An 18,796-nucleotide genomic window follows, 5' to 3' on the forward strand; every position below is an offset into this window, starting at 1 on the left:
ATTCAAAAACCAAGACGCAGTTTCCGATTGGCTGCTGGACCTTCCTGCACTCAAATCTGAAGCTGCGTCGGACTTTCGGCTTTCAAAGAATGTTCGTAATCTGGAACACTTTCGGGTTTTTGGCGTTTGGAAACCAAAACATGAGTACCAAGACATCCAAGAGCCAAGGTGCAACTGTACTGGGTCACCTTGGGAGTGGTGGGTGATGAGGAATTAGGTGGCGGCGGCAGCTACCCTTGGCAGGTCCTACAAAACATGGTTGAGGGGCCTGTTATCTTGACGCTGGACTCCACTCATCAGCCCCAGCCATCATGACACGGTGAAGAACGATGGGTGTTTACTGCATCAGTTTATGGAGCGACAAAGCATCGGCTTTGCACATATGGCTTCAGGTAAGGCCAGTGGAGAATGCTGGGGAGCTGCTGCCAACCTGTGTGGGCAGTACTGACCTAGCTGGACCACTGGCCTAAGTAGGAAGCATCTTCCTATGTCCATCCCCCTGTTGTCATGGGCTTTGAAGACACTCGAACTCAGGACGCAAGGGAGAAACGTGCTAGGAGGAAGGCATGTTTGGCAAATCCACACCGTGATCAACTCCCACCCAGAAACCAATGTCCCCACTGTGGAAGGAAGTGTGGATCCAGAATTGGCCTCCGCAGTCACTTACGGACTCCCTGTTAAGACCGTGTTTATGGAAGACAATCTTACTCGGCTACAAGTGATCGCCGAAGAAGAATAAACTGCATCAACACACAGTATTCATAGATCTGTAAGAAATATGTGGCCTGTGTTGGAAATCTTGTAGGACCTGCAAGCCCCAAGAGTTTGATGACTTATGCATATGGCAAGAGCCACCCTTCTGCTAAATTCAAGGGTTTTAGGACGAGTCACCGAAAAATATTTTATTGCAAAAAAATCGTACGACAAAGGTTTTGTGCGACCATAGAAAATAAAGGCATCTGATACTTGCATTCACATAACACAAATCAATCATCTCACAATTGCGTTTTGCCCTGTTCTCTTCCCCACCCAGACCCTCTTCCCAAAGTGTATAATAGCACCAGGATTCAGTGTGTGAATTGTTCACTGTAAGGCCCATGTTTTGTGTCCATTGCCCTGCGCCCACTCTCCTCTGGGTTTATTCTTGTCATTCTATCTTTTTTGGCACCCTAAATGCTTCCTTGCCTTACTACGCGAATGCTGTTAAGAAGCGCCAAGAGTTGCCAACGTTAACTCCGGTAAAAGGGAATGTTAACAGTGGGGAGCCTCAGCACAAAGGGAGAAAAAGAAATGGCAAGGTTAAGGTAAAAAGATAAGGCACCCATCGCCAATGCAAGCTTCAGCTGTTCATTCCTTCAATGATGGATGTAGCCTCTTAGGAGGAAAAGCACCAGTTAGTTACTAAGGGGACATTACAGGAGTTGAGAGGGACGTGTTTGTCTGGAAACACAACTGGGAACCAGAGTGGTTTTTTATGTAACCCATCACAACCGGAATCTTTTTTTCCACTTCAGAAAATGTCCCAACTAAAAACAAAGTGGGCTTTTCAGCTGACAAAAGGATGCACTAATGAGAAATCCTTTTAATTGACCCCTCCCAATGACTAGTTGGTCTTATAAGTAATGGGTACGAACTCAGAATTTCACCTATTAGTGATCAAATATTGCGTGTAGTTGGTTGTACCCGTTTCACATTCAACAGCAGCAAAAACGCCTACAAATTAAAAGGATCTCTCGCTGGGCAATGGATGCCACCCTGATAGGGATATGCTCATGAACAACGAAATTTGGGAGCTGTTTCCCCCTTTTGGTGCCAGGGCAGGTCTTAAGAGGATAAGGTGTAAAGCGTCAAAAAGTGGTTTCTTGTGGGGATGGCTCCCTGGCCCAAACTCCCCGCTGCTTTACGACCTCCAATATTTTTTAGTGAGTTAATGGCATGGGTGCACCAGTTTGTAAAAGATAAACCATATCCCCCCCATTTTAAAAAAATAAAACGCAACCCAACACGAATGGCATACTTGGGCTCACACACTACAATTCATCACGCATCTTGTCTCCTTTGGGCCTCACTAGTCGGCCAATGAAAAGGATGGAGTTGGTCTTATTGTCTTTGATCAGGAAGAAGAATGGGTGATCTGCGTAGAAGAGCTTTGGGTTTTTCATCTCTTCCCGGGCGTAGATGTCCCCTTCAAAGGGGTTCCCCTCCGTGTCCCACTCCAGGGCCGCAGCGTGGAAGACGTTGGAGAGGTAGAGATCCTTCTTGCCCGAAATCTTAGAAAGGTCAGCCTTGTTTTTGTCGACGGCTTCTGTTAGGCCAAGATCAGCCAAGTGTTTCTGGGAAACGAGGGCACATATATATTATATTCTAATGGATTGTTGAATATTGCTTTACAGTGGTACCTCGGTTTATGAACTTAATCCATTCCAGAAGTCCGTTCTTAAACCAAAGCGTTCTTAAACCAAGGTGTGCTTTCCTATAGCAACGGGGGGCTCAATTTACAAATGGAACACACTTAACAGGAGCGGAACATGTTCTGCTTCCAAGGCAAAGTTCACAAACCAAAACACCTACTTCTGGGTTTGCAGCGTTCTTAGTCCAAGTTGTTCATAAACTAAGCTGTTCTCAAAGCAAGGTACCACTGTATTTGACCTGTTGTTACTGTGACTTTTTTTTGTATTGGATCGGACTCTTATTTGTGATCTTTCCTGTCTGATTCATTGTTTCTTCAGCTTACAAACCACCTTCTGCATAGTAACATACAAAGGTGGTATACAAATTATAATATATATATATTTGAAAACAATGCAATTAGTCAAACATTTTGCAATACACATTCCCTTGGTAATCGACTTCCCTTCCACCCTTCCATGGTTTCCTCAAATTATCTATTACTGCTGCATATTATAATTATTTGAGACCTTCTTTCCTCCACCATATTCTCAGAGTAACTTTTACTGATGAGCTTACTCCAAATCTGCTAGCATTTTAACACACACACACACACACACACACACACACACACACACAGAGAGAGAGTCAGAGTCGTACCTTGGAAGTTGAACGGAATCTGTTCCAGAAGTCTGTTCGACTTCCGAAACCAAAGCACGGCTTCTGATTGGCTGCAGAAGCTTCTTCGAAAGCCGCACCGAAAACCAAGGTGCGGCTGTTATATAATCTACAAATGTTTTCCAAACCTCCTTGAAGGCTGTCTTGTCTTGTCCTCCAGTTTTATGAGTTTAACTTGCAATTTCGCCATACAGTGGTACCTCTGGTTACATACTTAATTCGTTCCGGAGGTCCGTTCTTAACCTGAAACTGTTCTTAACCTGAAGCACTGCTTTAGCTAATGGGGCCTCCCACTGCTGCCGCCATTGCACGATTTCTGTTCTCCTCCTGAAGCAAAGTTCTTAACCCGAGGTACTATTTCTGGGTTAGCGGAGTCTGTAACCTGGAAGTGTATATAACCTGAAGTGTATGTAACCCGAGGTACCACTGTACTCCCATCCATTTCAACTTCCGCTCTTCTTTCATATGCCATTTGGGGGCATCAAGTACCCTCCTCATGGCAGTAGTTGCATACAGAGAGAAATTCCTTTGATTCTAGTAGTGTACAAACAAAAAGCGAAATGCAATGCAATGGTGGTACTCACGTGCAGATCGTGGCTGACTTCCAGGCTGACCTTGGGCAGGGAGATGGCGACGGCTCGCTGCTTCATCTTCCCCAGCCAGACCTTCAGCTGTTCCCGGGTCAGCAGCTTCTCCAGCCTCTCCAGCGGCTCCACATGGTTGGGCATGATGAAGATCATGCTGGACAGCTTGTGTGCCAGAGGCATCTCCACCATCTGCAGGTTCTCTGCCTCGTCATTGAAATAGTTGTACAGCCCTGCGGAAACAAGGGGGAATGAGTCAGCGGCTGCAGGGAGACAGGCAAAGCAGGCAAGTGCGCAGCGGCACATCAATGCAGATTGCACTATTCTTTTCTGGCAATAATTTTTATAGGGGTTTCTATGGAGGCAAGGCAAGGGAGGCGGGTTAAACCACAGAGCCCAGGGCTTGCCGATCAGAAGGTCGGCGGTTCAAATCCCCGTGACGGGGTGAGCTCCCGTTGCTCGGTCCCTGCTCCTGCCCACCTAGCGGTTCGAAAGCACGTCAAAGTGCAAGTAGATAAATAGGTACCGCTCCGGCGGGAAGGTAAATGGCGTTTCCGTGCGCTGCTCTGGTTTGCCAGAAGCGGCTTAGTCATGCTGGCCACATGCCCGGAAGCTGTACGCTGGCTCCCTCGGCCAATAAAGCGAGATGAGCGCCGCAACCCCAGAGTCGGTCACGACTGGACCTAATGCTCAGGGGTCCCTTTACCTTTACCTTTATGGAGGCAAGGCAAAACAGTACCGAGAACAAGGAAAAAAATTAAGCAACTAAAGAGCAGCCATGCCACTTAGGATCAGGATTAGGGCTGGCCAATGTCTGTTTTTCAACATCGTGATAGATCACCAGCTAAACATCACAATGTAAACCACTTATAAACGCCATCTCCAACTCCTTGAAAGATTCCATCAACGGTGTCTCCTTAAAAAATTACACATCACCTGGGAAGACAGGCGAACTAATGCCAGGGTACTGGAAGAAGCAAACATGACCAGTATTGAAGTAATGATTCTTCAACATCAACTTCGTTGGACTGGTCATGTTGTGCGGATGCCTGATTATCGTCTTCCAAAGCAGCTACTCTATTTTGAACTTAAAAATGGAAAGCTTAATGCTGGTGATCAACAAAAGAGGTTGAAAGACTCTCTCAAAAAATGCAGTATCAACACCGACAACTGGGAAACACTGGCCTGTGAGCGCTCCAGTTGGAGAACAGTCTTTACCAAAGGTGTCATGGACTTTGAAGACACTTGAACACAGGACAAATGGGAGAAACATGCTAAGAGGAAGGCATGCTTGGCAAATCCACCCTGTCATCAACTCCTGCCCGGAAACCAATGTCCCCACTGTGGAAGGATGTGCGGATCCAAAATTGGCCTCCACAGTCACTTATGGACTCACTGTTAATATTGTGTCTATGGAAGACAATCTTACTCGGCTATGAGGGATAGCCAAAGAAGACAAAGACTATGACTGCATCGATGGCATGTTGCAGAAGATACCCACAAAACACCCATCTGGAGGGACCCTACATTCCATCTTACTTGGCTATGAAGGATCGCCAAAAATACTGATATACCACGAAGTCTGAAATAAGGATGGAGCCACGCAGAGGCAAAGGGGGCCATGTCCTGGAAAGTGTTAGCAGCCTAAAACTGAAGCTTTTCCAGCCAAGAATGAGGCCGGGCTCCTTTTCCAGGCACTCTTACCAGTGCGGTGCATCATGGGAATGCCAACCGTGTAGGAACGCGTCACCATAAAGCCACGATTGTCCACCATCTTGTGATGGAACCTTTCATCCCAGTGAGCTGTGGAAGCAAAGAGATGACGCAAGGCCGGTTAACAGCAGGACGGACCAGTTTGTTGTATCTCACGCACCTGATTCAATCGTGCATGCCCCCCCGGCCACAATTCAAAGAACACACAGCTGTTTCTTGCTTTGTAGCTGCGGTTTCAGGCCTTTCAAGAAGCCAAACCCAGAAGCAAGGAACTTGCACAAAACACAGCTGCCGGCATTTTGACTGGCATTTGCAGGCAATGCTATTTAACACTATTTATTCTGTGCTGTCTTTACATTAGCAGGCCAAATCCAGGGTGCTGATATTAATATACAAAGCGCTTAGAAGCTTGGGATTGAGGTATTTATCTGAGCGCCTCTCCCCGGGCCAGCCAGCTTGCACCCGGAATGGATGCCTTTTCAACAATAGGTGTTGCTCACTGAATGGTGACTCAGAACAGGGCCTTCTCTGTAGTGGCACCCACAGTTATGCAACTCCTTTCCCCTAAAAGGAACCAATTGCCACCACACTGTTGACGTCTCGTTCTTGCTTGTGTCCAAAGCCCACACTGAGAGTACAGTGGTACCTCAGGTTAAGTACTTAATTCGTTCCGGAGGTCCGTTCTTAACCTGAAACCGTTCTTAACCTGAAGCACCACTTTAGCTAATGGGGCCTCCCGCTGCTGGAGCACGATTTCGGTTCTCATCCTGAAGCAAAGTTCTTAACCCGAGGTACTATTTCTGGGCTAGTGGAGTCTGTAACCTGAAGCGTATGTAACCCGAGGTACCACTGTATTGCCAATCTCTCATTACAGCCCTTTACCAATTGATTGATATTCCTCTGTTGCTGATACTCTCACTATATCTTCCATTTTATTTATATTTTTCCGGTTATCTTAACGCTGCCAGCGTCTTCAGCAGTACACCATTATTTCCCATATATTCAATAAATGTTTTCCAACCTTCTCTAAACGTATGCTGTTCTCGTTCTCTTATTCTATACGTTAAGTCTGCAAGCTGCACATATTCTGTCAACTTAAGTGGCCATTCTCCTTTGGTTGGGACCTCGGTCGTTTTCCATTTCAGAAACCCTTGGTTTCATCCAGTAGGGGTCTTCCTGCTGGCTGAACAATTCCACCACTCCTATCTGGACCCCACATGCTCAGCAAGAGCTCAGGGCTTGCACCCCAAAACCACCCTCCCCGCCGGCTTCCACTTACGTTTGAAGAACATGGCGTTGACGATGAGGGCTCCGTCCGTCTTCTCCACATCCTTAGTGACCTCGGGCAGCTTGCCGTCAGTGGTCTGGGAGGCCCACTCGTTGATGGACTTGAGAGCGCTGCGCTTGTCCCGGAAGTTGATCTTGGAGTGCTCGTAGTTGTAGTGCTTCTTACTGCTCTTAACGAAGTCGTCGGCGAAGGTGATGGAGCTGGGGCCGTATAGGCGGCTGCCCATCTTCCAGGTGACGTTGCGGGCCGTGGAGTTGCTGACCTCGCTCAGGAGCTCCGAGAGGCCACTGTGGACGTAGTCGTCGTTCAGCTTGTCGGCGCTGAGCAGCGCCTTGGCCTGCGAGGCCGTGGTGGCCTTGCCGCCCAGGGACACCAGCCCGAGAGAAGACGCCACCACCACCGGAGACACCAATATGTTCTCCATGTTCTTCTCCTTGGCCATGGTGTGGTAGAGGTTGAAGGCCAAGGTGGCGCTGCGGTCGGCCAAAGTGGCTGCCTTGTCACTCAGCTTCTTGTCTCCAGAAGAAGCCTTCTTCTCGCTCTTCTTCTTGTCCTCCGGGGGAACGGCAAGGACCAAGGCGCAGAGCGCAAGGAGTCGGATCATCCACATGGTGGCTGCCATGGACGCTGGGAACCAGCTGAGCCTGCAAGGAAACAGAAGGCAAGGATCAGCGAGGCTGAGCAGTCCAGTTTCCCTGTTCCTTCTCCAACCAGGAGATGTATTCTATGGGTAAAGAAAACCACCAGCGCTGGAAGGGTCTATGTAGGGAAGTGATGTTGCTTAGTGGCAAGTGTAGGGGCAATCAAGGAGTTTAGTGATCTGACATGGTCTTTTCTTCCTGCCTGTGTTTACTTCCCCTCTATCTCTTGTTAAAGCTATGGTTTTCCCAGTAGTGATGTATGGAAGTGAGAGCTGGGCCATAAAGAAGGCTGATTGCCGAAGAATGGATGCATTTGAACTATGGTGCCGGAGGAGACTCTTGAGAGTCCCATGGACTGCAAGCAGATCAAACCTCTCCAATCTTAAGGAAATCAGCCCTGAGTGCTCACTGGAAGGACAGACCCTGAAGCTGAGGCTCCAATACTTTGGCCACCTCATGAGAAGAGAAGACTCCCTGGAAAAGACCCTGATGTTGGGAAAGATGGAGGGCACAAGGAGAAGGGGACGACAGAGGACGAGATGGTGGGACAGTGTTCTCGAAGCTACCAGCATGAGTTTGACCAAACTGCGGGAGGCAGTGGAAGACAGGAGTGCCTAGCGTGCTCTGGTCCAGGGGGTCATGAAGAGTCGGACACGACTAAATGACTAAACAACAACATCGCTTGTTCTGCTCTTTGATGGCTGAGAGTAGCCTTTAATGTGTCATCTGGTGGAAGGAAGAAGCGATAATGTTGGCTACCTTTTGACCTTCTTTGATGTACAAGCATTGGGAAGAGGGTGACTAATGAACAACCTGCACGTAGTGACTAATGAATAAACTTCAAACCAGAGGCATATTGACTGGGTATGATTGATGCAGACTTTCCTAATCAATTTCAGGATATCTTTCTCTATGCAACGGTGGCAGCGAGGGTTCTTATAGCCACAATGTGGAAAAGTAAAAAAGCTCCCTCAAGACAAGAGTGGGTCCAAAAAATGATTGACTATACTGAGTTAGACAGCCCATCCGGAAAATTAAATAAAATTTTATTTTATTAAGGAAAGAATTTATTTCAAAATAGGAAGCATTTAAAATATACCGTCTTTTTCGCTCTATAACACGCACTCGACCATAACACGCACATAGTTTTTAGAGGAGGAAAATCCGTAGGCATGCCACCCGTAGGCATTCCCTCCATAACACGCACAGACATTTCCCCTTACTTTCTAGGAGGAAAAAAGTGAGTGTTATGGTGCAAAAAATACGGTATTTGAAAATTAATAATACTGACTTAAAATCCATTGCGGCATTTGAATACCAGCAAGACTAGGTATATGATATAATACATTTTGAACTGATTTGAGACGATAGCAATAACATGTACTGGCAGCAAAGAATGGTAATTAGATTTATGGAGTAGATGGGAAGTCGTATTTAAAAGGAAGAGATCATTACCGTTCATGGATTATGGAATTTATATGAATTCTTTATGTAATGTGCGACTGATGGTATTCTTATTATGGTGTAATATGTCTTTTTGTGGTTGTTATGTGTTGAGCAAATAAAATTTATTTTTTTTTAAAAAAAGGGCAGACATTGGTTGCAATCTCCAAATGTCAACATGCAGCTATTTGCACTTCCTTGTAGGACCCACCAGAGGGAGCTTTCGGATTCTGAGAAAGTTTGAGTATTTAATGGTCGTCCCCCACCCAAAAAAATCGTATCACAATCTTATTCCTCCCTTTAATTAAAAATGTGATGTATCCACTACTCTCCCTGCACCTGAAAAAGCTTCATTTCAGCATGCAAAAAAATAAAAAAAAATTCTGCACCAGCCGTTATTCTGGGAAATACCGTATTTTTTGCTCTATAAGACCCACTTTTCCCTCCTAAAAAGTAAGGGGGGATGTGTGTGCATCTTATGGAGCGAATGCAGGCTGCGCAGCTATCCCAGAAGCCAGAACAGCAAGAGGGTTTGCTGCTTTCACTGCGCAGCGATCCCTTTTGTTGTTCTGGCTTCTGAAATTCAGAATATTTTTTTTCTTGTTTTCCTCCTCCAAAAACTTGGTGCGTCTTGTGGTCCAGACCACAAAAGGAGCGTCTATGGAGCGAAAAATACGGTACTTCTGGCTGAATGGTGTTAATTATTTACTTTAATCCCAGAGCACAGACTCAGGCAGCAAAGCAACGGGCAGCCTCTCCCAGAGGTAGGAGATTCTCTTGTGACTCCACATCAGGGCTAACTGAATGTTCCCACTAAAACATCTGTACCACATCTGTCCCAAATCCAATCTCCGGCTACATCCCGCTTTAAGGGGACACCAGCTTTAAGGAAGGCTGGAACAGGTTGTTAAATGCTTTGGATTTGTCTGAATTGGCTAAGTGCCTCAATGGTGCAGTATTAATAGCAGCAACTGCCTGTTGAAGAAGCCTTAATCCCAGATATTCCCACTGGGGAGGAAAATGTCCTTTTGCCAAACCGGAGGGTCGAATCAGCGCACAGAGCTGCTGCCACTACTGGGACGTTGTCCTTTTTCTCGATTCAGGAGAGGTTAAAAAGTAGTTTCCAAACGGGAACACAAAGCCAAAAGAGCATAAAAAGAGCTGGCTGGATCAGGCCAGGGCCTCATCTGTGGGAAGCCAGCGAACAGGATTTGAGCACAAAAGCCCTCGATTCTCCTATGGTTTCCTCATAAGCATTGCTGCCTCAAACTGTGAAGGCAAGGCACAGCCTTCATGGCCAGTAGCCACTGAGACCCTCTGTGAATTTGTCTGACCCTATTTTATTTTAATTTATTCATTTGGTTTTTCAAATTACAGTTTTACAAACACAACATCCAACATAAAAATGAGATTCCAAAGAATCTCATAGACTTCTCTCTTTGACCTTTGTGGGTCCTGTTGTTAATCATTTCCTCCTGCATCTTTTAGGATAATCCAAATCTTTTACCTCTCCATTGTGTCCAAAATTCACCATTAAACTACAAGTGTTATTCCAATCCTACTAACGATTTTAATGTTTTACAGTGGTTTTTAAGGTAAATTATAAATTTTCCCCCATTCCTTATTAAAATCTGGGTCTTCCTGATTTCTGATTCTTCATTTTTGCCATTTCTGCATAATCCATCAACTCGATCTGCCATTCTTCTCTGGTCAGGACTTTATCTTCTTTCTATCTGTCTAACTCTCTTTTAAAGCCCTCTTGAGTCGGTGGCCATTATGACATCTGGCTGGAGTAAATTCTATAGCTGAACTTTGCACTGTGTGAAGAAGCACTTTCTACCTGTTGCAAATATTCCAGTGTTCAGCTTTATTCAATGTTTCTCTTCGGATTTCAAAAAGTGCCCTAAATAATACTATTTATCCATCACTATTATTATTATTATTATTATTATTATTATTATTATTATTACTACTACTACTACTACAGGGACGCAGGTGGCACTGTGGGTTGAACCACAGAGCCTAGGACTTGCCGATCAGAAGGTTGGCGGTTCAAATCCCCGCAATGGGGTGAGCTCCCGTTGCTCAGTCCCTGCTCCTGCCAACCTAGCAGTTCGAAAGCACGCCAGGTCAAGTAGATAAATAGGTACCACTGCGGCGGGAAGGTAAACGGCGTTTTAGAAGACATCTGAAGGCAGCCCTGTTTAGGGAAGCTTTTAATGTTTAACAGACCACTGTATTTTAATACCTTGTTGGAAGCTGCCCAGAGTGGCTGGGGAAACCCAGCCAGATGGGCAGGGTGTAACTATATTATTATTATTATTATTTGCGCTGCTCTGGTTTCGGTGTTCCGCTGCGCCAGAAGCGGCTTAGTCTTGCTGGCCACATGACCCGCAAAAACCATCTGCGGACAAACGCCGGCTCCCTCGGCCTGTAAAGCGAGATGAGCGCCACAATCCCAGAGTTGTTCGCGACTGGACTTATCTGCCAGGGGTCCTTTACCTTTACCTATTATTATTACTACTCCGCTTTTCAGCAATCTGGTGCTCTCCATGGAATCTTAGCACTAGAAGGGACCCAGGGGTCATCTAGTCCAACCCCCTGCAATGCAGAAATCTCAGGTCAAGCATCCACGGCAGATGAGCATCCAACCTCTGCTTTAAAAGGAAGGAGCGTCTAAAACATCCAGATGTTCCAAAACACCTGGAAGGCACCAGATTAGCAAGGGCCAGTTCAGACAAAACTCTTTTAGAGCTTCCACTCTGCTCCCATTTCTGCATTTTTATTCCCTGATCCCATCTGGGGAGGTAGCCAAGACCTCATCCAGCTGCGCTCCGTGGCACTGTGCCAAGGGTGGGGTCTGAGCTATGTACTCTTCATGCAGCAGAATAAACCAAAGCGAAGGAAGTGGGAGAAGCCATTTCCCCCCGCCTCCCCCCGGGACATTCCATGCAGAAAGCGGGGGGAGAAGAGCCACGCAGGCAGGCAAAAGGCCCTCTGCAATTAACTCCTGCAAATAGCACAGCTTTCCACCGTGGGGTCAAATTATAGTTCCGAGCAATGCAGATAGTTAAAAAAGGTCTTTTTGGTGGCGGTGGTTGGGAGGGAGCAGGGATGGAGATGAAAAAACACAAAGGCTTTTAAAACCAGACGTCTTCTTTCTTGCTATATATATTCTGATCTGGTTAGAACCAGTCCCTGGCAGAACAGGATCTGAAATGTCCACTTTGCGAAAGGTACAGCCTGGAGCAGCCTTTCTCAACCTGTGGGTCCCCAGATGTTGTTGGACTACAACTCCCATCATCCCTGAGCTCTGGCCTTGCTAGCTAGGGGTGATGGGAGTTGTAGTTCAACAACATCTGGGGACCCACAGGTTGAGAAAGGCCGGCCTGGAGGGTCACTCTGGATCTCATAGTACTGTAGAGCTGGGGTTATTATTAAGGCAGCCCTGTTCAGGGAAGTTTTTAATGTATGACATATTAGTGTATTTTTGGTCTTTGTGGAAGCCGCCCAGAGTGGCTGGGGAAACCCAGCCAGATGGGCGGGGTACAAATAATTTATTATTATTATTATTATTGCCCAACATGGGGATCAAACCCCTGACCCCAAGCTTAAGAGTTTCATCGTCTTTCCCAATGTGTCTGAGCAGCTGGTGCCTTTGCAGCTATGCTCCAGCGCCACATTCAGCAGTAACAAATCCCCTATAACGGCTGTAGCTTTGGCCAGCAAAGATTTACTCCTCTGTGGTCCGCAGGGCCAAGGCTCTCAAACTGCAGCAAAAGCTGGTCTTCAGCGGTTAAGCAAACAGCGTTAGGAGCTTGGGCACGACAGACAGGGCCTATAGGGGAACCTCTGGCCCTCTATATGATTGCGCCAAATATGATAATGATGATTTGTAATTTGAAACATCTGGAGCAGGGATAGTGACATCTTCCAGATGCTGGTAGACTCCATCTCCCAGCAGCCAGCAGTCAAGGAAGATGGGATATGTCGTCCAAAAACAATGGAGGACAAAAAGTTCTGTTACAGAAGCAAAGTAATTGACTGCTGGGGTTAAACTGCTTGTCTTTGAGAACGTTAAGAGTGAGCTTGCCTGGACTTGCCAGACTGCAGAGCTCTCAGTCTCCAACATAATCTCCTGGTATGCCCTGCGGAGGACCTTAAGGTCCACAAATGACAACACTTTGGAGGTCCCAGGTTGCAAAGTGGTTAGATTGGTCTCAACTAGGGCCAGGACCTTTTCAGTACTGGCCCCGACTTGGTGGAACGCTCTGTCACAAGAGACTAGAGCCCTGCGGGACTTGACATCTTTCCGCAGGGCCTGTAAGACTGTTCCACCTGGCCTTTGGTTTGGACTCAGTCTGACCCTTATGTTTCCCTCACCTTATGGTTTTGATCTATGGGCTACTATTAAAATGAGGCTGCATTTTAAATTGTATTTTTAACTTGTATTTTAAATTGGTTCCCCCCCCCCCGCCATTATGTTTTTATTGTAATTTTACTGGTGTTAGCTGCCCTGAGCCCGGCTCTGGCTGGGGTATAAATAAAATATTATTATTATTATTATTATTATTATTATTATTATTATTATTATTAGCTCTGCAGCCAAGAAGGAGGAAGATACAGGAAGGTTTCTACGCCTGTTCTTCACCTGAATCTCCCTCCTGTGTCTGCAGAGCTGTTAAGATGTTCTCCGGGTTGTGAACTGACAACCCAATTACCATATTTTTTGCACCATAACACTCACTTTTTTCCTCCTAAAAAGTAAGGGGAAATGTCTGTGCGTGTTATGGAGGGAATGCCTATGGGTGGTATGCCTACGGATTTTCCTCCTCTAAAAACTACGTGCATGTTATGGTCGGGTGCGTGTTATAGAGCAAAAAATACGGTATTTACAGACCTGCCGCTCCATCACCCACAAGGTTTTCAGAAAGGAGGCGTCATCGAGGCTTTATATTAGGTTCCCAGCAAAGAAAAGCGTTTTAACTCTCAAGAAGGTGATTTTAGCTTCAACAGGGAAATAAGCATTAGGTGCAGTGACCTGATCAAGGAGGTTGTTGAAACTTTATTTATTTTATTTATTTTTTTGCAAAAGGCAGCACTCTTTCAATCGAAAAAGCAATTTTTTGTGTGGTTTTTTTTTCATTGGAAAAATGATTTTGGTGGTTCCCCCCCCCAAAAAAAAAGCTTTACAATTTTCGGGGTATTCTGGTTTTTACTTTTTGAAATATGGCAATGCTATATGAACAGCTGGGCCAAGCTAGCTATTTTGGATGTTTTTCCTGGACCAGGTGACCCTGTCTCAGGGCAAGACAGAGTGCTAGCTTTTAGGCGTTATTTCATTTTGGATGTGTGGTGTGACAAGTGTGGAGGGTTTTTGTTTTGTTTTTGTTGTTCTTCTAAAGATACCTTGGAACTTTCTCTTAGTGTGGTCAACGTTTGGCTTTTTCATTCTGAAAAAAAACAAGACAAATCAGGCAGTTCCTTCAAGGATCCGAGAACATTTGCACAGAACAGATCAACAGGATGCTTTAGAAATTACAGTTTACATGTCAGCAGGCCAGGAAGGAGGAAGGAATCAGAGGACGCTGCTAGCTAGGAGGTTTGGAGTGGTTCCTTTAATTGCAGGAAACAACTTTCTAGACCTCACTGTTCCAAGCGGACTTTGAAATCGGAAGGGGACCAATCACAGAGCGACGCGGTTGCCCCTCTGGAATTCCTGCCTGCAAGCCAATGCCTGGGCGGTCCTCCTCCTCGCTGTTTTGCATAGCCCCTCCCACTTCCACATGGCATAATGTGGACAGGGCTTCCAAGAAAGAGGGCGGGGCCTCAGGGCCAGGTGGGAGGGGCCAGCAGCTGTGGAACTCCCTGGGATCATAGATATGGGGGGGGGGGGAGAATTTGGGTGCCCTAACTGAGCAACCCTCCTCCTTTTCTCAACCAAATTGATGGTGCTTCGAGAGCAATTTGTGAGATCTGGGGTTGGCAGTCCTGGGGTTTCAATTTTTTTCAATCCACCCTTTAGAAAATTAGTTAGCTACCAGCTTTGGAATGTTAAATATGCAATTATAAGCATTTTAGGAAACCGGTTAGCTACCAGCTGAGGAATGCAAAATATGGGTAGAGCTTGTAGTGTTTGCTACGCACTTGAATCTTAAAATGCTGGTGCTTTTCCTCTACTGGGCTGGTGCAGCCGTTACCTGGGAGACCAGGGTTCAAATCTCCACTCAGTCATAAAAAGGTTCCTTGGAGCATTTAAAAACGTGTGGCAGAAATGAAAGAAATCTGTAACATGTTCCAGAAGTGTGCTAAAACTTTCCCCAAGCGAATGGGCAAGCTGGAAAATGCACAAATTGACCTCTGGCAGCGCATAAAATCAACACTGCATCCTTTGCAGTGTTCCCTCAGCGCTACACATAATGAAGCCCCTCCTATGTCTCTGGCTGCCCCCACATGCCACGTAAGCAAGCCGAGGCAAGACCAGACACTGAGAGAGTTAGCAATGGTATGCCGTATCTAAACCAAAGCTGGGCGCAATCTGCACAAATTACCACTCGGCAAAAAAGCATCTCAGACAAGTATCGCCCACTGTTTATCCGTACGCATCGCAAAAACTGGGCTTTCGTGGAATTTGGTTTATTTTGGCAAAACATTTTAAATGGAGTGACCGGGGATGGGGAGGGGAGAGAGATGCGGAGCTGTACAAAACACACCCATCAAAATGTAAGCCATTGTCCAAAATGTCCTTGCTACGCTGCTGAGACTTTCCCATGAGGGCCCGACACTTATTTTTAAAGATAACCATTTTTGCATTCTGCGTTGGATTTTAGAGTTTGCACGTGAAACGTGACAATATTTCTCGGGTTACCAAAAGATCCGACCCTCAAAAGTTAAAAAAACAGACTCTGGGTTTGCAGACAAAGAAACCATTATGTCACAGTGACTGCATTTTAGCAAAGAGGTAACATTTTGTAAGTTGTACATGAGAGCACAATGCGCCCTTTTGAACTTGACTTTCTTTTACCTTTCCAAGCTTTGCCTATCAGGGGGAACTCTGGGTTCCCACGGCAAAAAGGGAGGATGGGTTTACACTTCTCGTTTCATATTGTAGGCGCACTACACCACACTGGACCTGAAATAAGCCTGTCTGCTATGATTCTGGAACACCTACCTTTTGTATTTATTCATCCAACCAAGGGATGAACTGTATGGAATTATTTTTGGAGATTCCAAACCACAAACCCTTCACACTGACCAAGATGCTAATTCTGCTCTCTTTTGGGGGGACAAGTTACCCCCTCCCCCAAAGTTAGTGGGGCTTGCAGCTTTTAGCTGTTTTGTTCCCATGCAAGGCATTGATGAGGTCAACAGGTTTTAAAATATATAGATATTGAGTCTGATCCAAAAGCAAGTCTATTCCTACCTTTTAAGGCACTTAAACTTCTCTCATGGGATGTGTTTAGCACTGGCGAGATTGTGCCCTCTCTGCCTCTTTCCACTGCTTCTGCCATCCCCAAATATTTAGTGGGTGCCTGCCACTCCACCCCACATTTGAGACCTTTGGGCATGAGGGTGGGGGTGGGGAATAACTCCGCATTTAACCTGGAACGCCCTCCCCCAATCTAGGCACTGAAGTACCACATCGCTACCACCAAAAACAAACAGACAAACATCCCTTCTATGGGGCCAGGCTTGTATAATCGGGAGCATCCTTCCCCCTCCCTTGCTACTGTTTTTTCCCCGCGGGAGGGGCGGGGGTACATTTCCTCCAGCAATCTTTCCATGCAGTCAGCAGCCGGGAGGAAACCGGAGCAGGCTTGATCCTGCCGGCAAAAGTTGCAGCCAACTAGCTCGCAAGGCCCAGGAATAGCGCTGGAGGAGGGAGAGAGAGACGGGGCGGAGGCGGCGGCTGCTCCCCACAAGGAAAAGGGCGATCTCACGATCCTCCCTGCTCTCCAGGAGATCCCGGGGGTCCCTCTCGGCATCCGCTCTCCAAAGACGGGTGCTAAAGCGAGCGGGCGCACGGGCATTACGCGCGCCCTGCAGAGCGCACGGCGAGGCGCATGCTAGAGTGCAAGATGCGCACCACTTGAGTTGTAGTCCAACAACATCTGGGGACCCACAGGTTGAGAAGCGCTGGACTAGACCAACCTTGGCCTCTAGCTCCATCACTGCCAGGAGCCCCCGCCTAACGCATTTCATTGTATAGCCTGGATAACTCAATTTGGATAGAGCCTGGTGTTGATAGTGCCAAGGTTGCAGGTTCGATCCCTGATTGGGACAGCTGCATATTCGTATTTTCAGGGGGTTGGACTAGATGATCCCAAAGGTTCCCCCAACTCTACAATTCTGTGATCATGGATGGGGAGACCGGAGGCGTTGCATGAAAAAGCCGCCTTCCCCAAATAAGGAGAGCTCGACGGCTCACCGACGTGTCTCAAAGGTCCCGCCTGGTGGCGACGGAGGGGGTTTCTTTGGAGCGCACCCCCAAAAAGCCAGCAAATGAATCAGCTACAAAAGGAATGCAGCTTTGCAAAAAGGAGAGGAAACTGATCCCCCTACGCCCCTGCGAAGTTCAAATCCAAGATCAGCTCCACCCTGAACCTTAATCCGAATTCACGCCTGGGGCAAGCGGGGGTTAAGGAGGCCACCCGGGCGCGGGCCGTTCTCCTGCCAAAGCCTCGGGACCACGACAGCACGGCTTCTCCCAGCGGGGCTTGCGCAAGAGAACCACCCACAGGGAACGGACGCCTCGCCGTCCGGAAAGAGAGAGTCGCTTTCCCAAGCAAGGAAGCCTTTCCAAAAAGGAAAGCTCCCCAAACCGGCCTTAAGGAAGCTTCGCGCTTCCTTGGGAAGAAGTCCCGCTGAAGGTCAAGGGGCTTACTCCCGAGTAAGCGCCCACTCGGAGCCGTCAGCGGCGCCGCGCGCGCAAGCCGCGCCGGGTTCCCCGAGAGTTGCGCAAAAAGTCTCCAAAAGGGACCCCGCTCACCTCGGAGATGGCGCTCGGGCGGCGGAAGGAAAGCCGGGCTTCTCTTTGCGCTTTCTGCGACGCGGCGGCCCGGAGGAGGGGGCTATATAACCCCGCGAGAGAAACTTCTGGAAAGTTGTAAAGGGGGGGGGGAGGAAAAAGCGCTCTCCAGCTGCGTCTTTGCAGCAAAGGATGGGGCCCCCGTCCCGAGCAGCGCTCCTCTCTCCCCACCTCCTGCTGCTCCCTCCCGGCCCTGCAGGGTCCTATAGAGAGTCCAGTTCCCAGGCGCACAGACGTCGCTCTGTCTCCTTTTCCCTCCCACGTCCTTCAAGCTCTCGTTGCAGATCGGCACGAGAAGCGAAAGGGTTTCTTGAACCGTTGCAAACGTGAGCTGTTCTCCCTTCCACCCACCACCCAGTGGCGTAGCGTGGGGGGTGCAGGGGGGCCGGCCGCACCGGGCGCAACATCTGGGGGTTAGGGTTAGGGGGCGCAAATCCACGGGTTAGGGGGCACAAATCCACGGGTTAGGGGGCGCAAATCCACGGGTTAGGGGGCACAAATTACTTGCCTTGCCCCGGGTGCTGACAAGCCACACTACGCCACTGCCACCACCTCAGCCCCAGTCCTAAGTGGAAAGGCAAGGCATAAAATGGATTTTATGCATGTGCTGGTTATGCTTTAAACTGTCTTTATAGTTATAGAAACACCAAGTCCAACTTCTTGCAATGCAGGAATCTCTTTGCCCAACGTGGAATAATGATAATGATAATAAAAATAAAAATAAATGAAATGGCACCCACCTGACTGGTTGCCCCAGCCACTCTGGGTGGCTCCCCCCAAAAATATTAAAAGCACAATACAACATCAACCATTAAAAACTCCCCGATACAGGGCTGCCTTCAGATGTCTTCTAAAGCTTACATGCTTACAGTGGCACCTCGGGTTACATACACTTCAGGTTACAGACTCCACTAACCCAGAAATAGTACCTCGTGTTAAGAACTTTGCTTCAGGATGAGAACAGAAATCGTGCTCTGGCGGCCCGGTGGCAGCTGGAGCCCCATTAGCTAAAGTGGTGCTTCAGGTTAAGAAC

General features: G+C 47.5%; 1 protein-coding gene across 2 annotated transcripts; it reads right to left on the reverse strand.

Moving 5' to 3' along the window:
• Positions 1-887: 887 nt before the first annotated feature.
• Positions 888-17,938, reverse strand: SERPINH1 (serpin family H member 1). 2 transcript variants are annotated; one of them, XM_082219451.1, is made up of 6 exons: positions 17,725-17,938; positions 14,145-14,188; positions 6,643-7,295; positions 5,355-5,453; positions 3,651-3,883; positions 888-2,333 (listed from the first exon to the last, which is right to left on the reverse strand). In XM_082219451.1, the coding sequence occupies exons 3-6, from the start codon at positions 7,271-7,273 to the stop codon at positions 2,031-2,033; spliced, it is 1,266 nt and encodes a 421-aa protein (XP_082075577.1). In that variant the 5' UTR covers positions 7,274-7,295; positions 14,145-14,188; positions 17,725-17,938; the 3' UTR covers positions 888-2,030. The 2 variants fall into 2 exon arrangements, with proteins under 2 accessions (XP_082075577.1, XP_082075576.1); XM_082219450.1 differs by lacking the exon at positions 14,145-14,188.
• Positions 17,939-18,796: the final 858 nt, after the last annotated feature.

The sequence above is a fragment of the Podarcis vaucheri genome (assembly GCF_965113315.1).
Source record: "Podarcis vaucheri genome assembly, chromosome: 4".
In the NCBI taxonomy this organism is placed as follows: domain Eukaryota; kingdom Metazoa; phylum Chordata; class Lepidosauria; order Squamata; family Lacertidae; genus Podarcis; species Podarcis vaucheri.

Excerpts from the sequence above, each read along its gene's own strand:
- SERPINH1 (XM_082219450.1), bottom strand. The coding sequence starts at position 7,273 with ATGGCAGCCACCATGTGGATGATCCGACTCCTTGCGCTCTGCGCCTTG. Across the intron at positions 5,454-6,642 it reads CAACGCCATGTTCTTCAAAC|CTCACTGGGATGAAAGGTTC; the intron begins GTAAGTGGAAGC and ends TTGCTTCCACAG. Across the intron at positions 3,884-5,354 it reads TCCCATGATGCACCGCACTG|GGCTGTACAACTATTTCAAT; the intron begins GTAAGAGTGCCT and ends TTGTTTCCGCAG.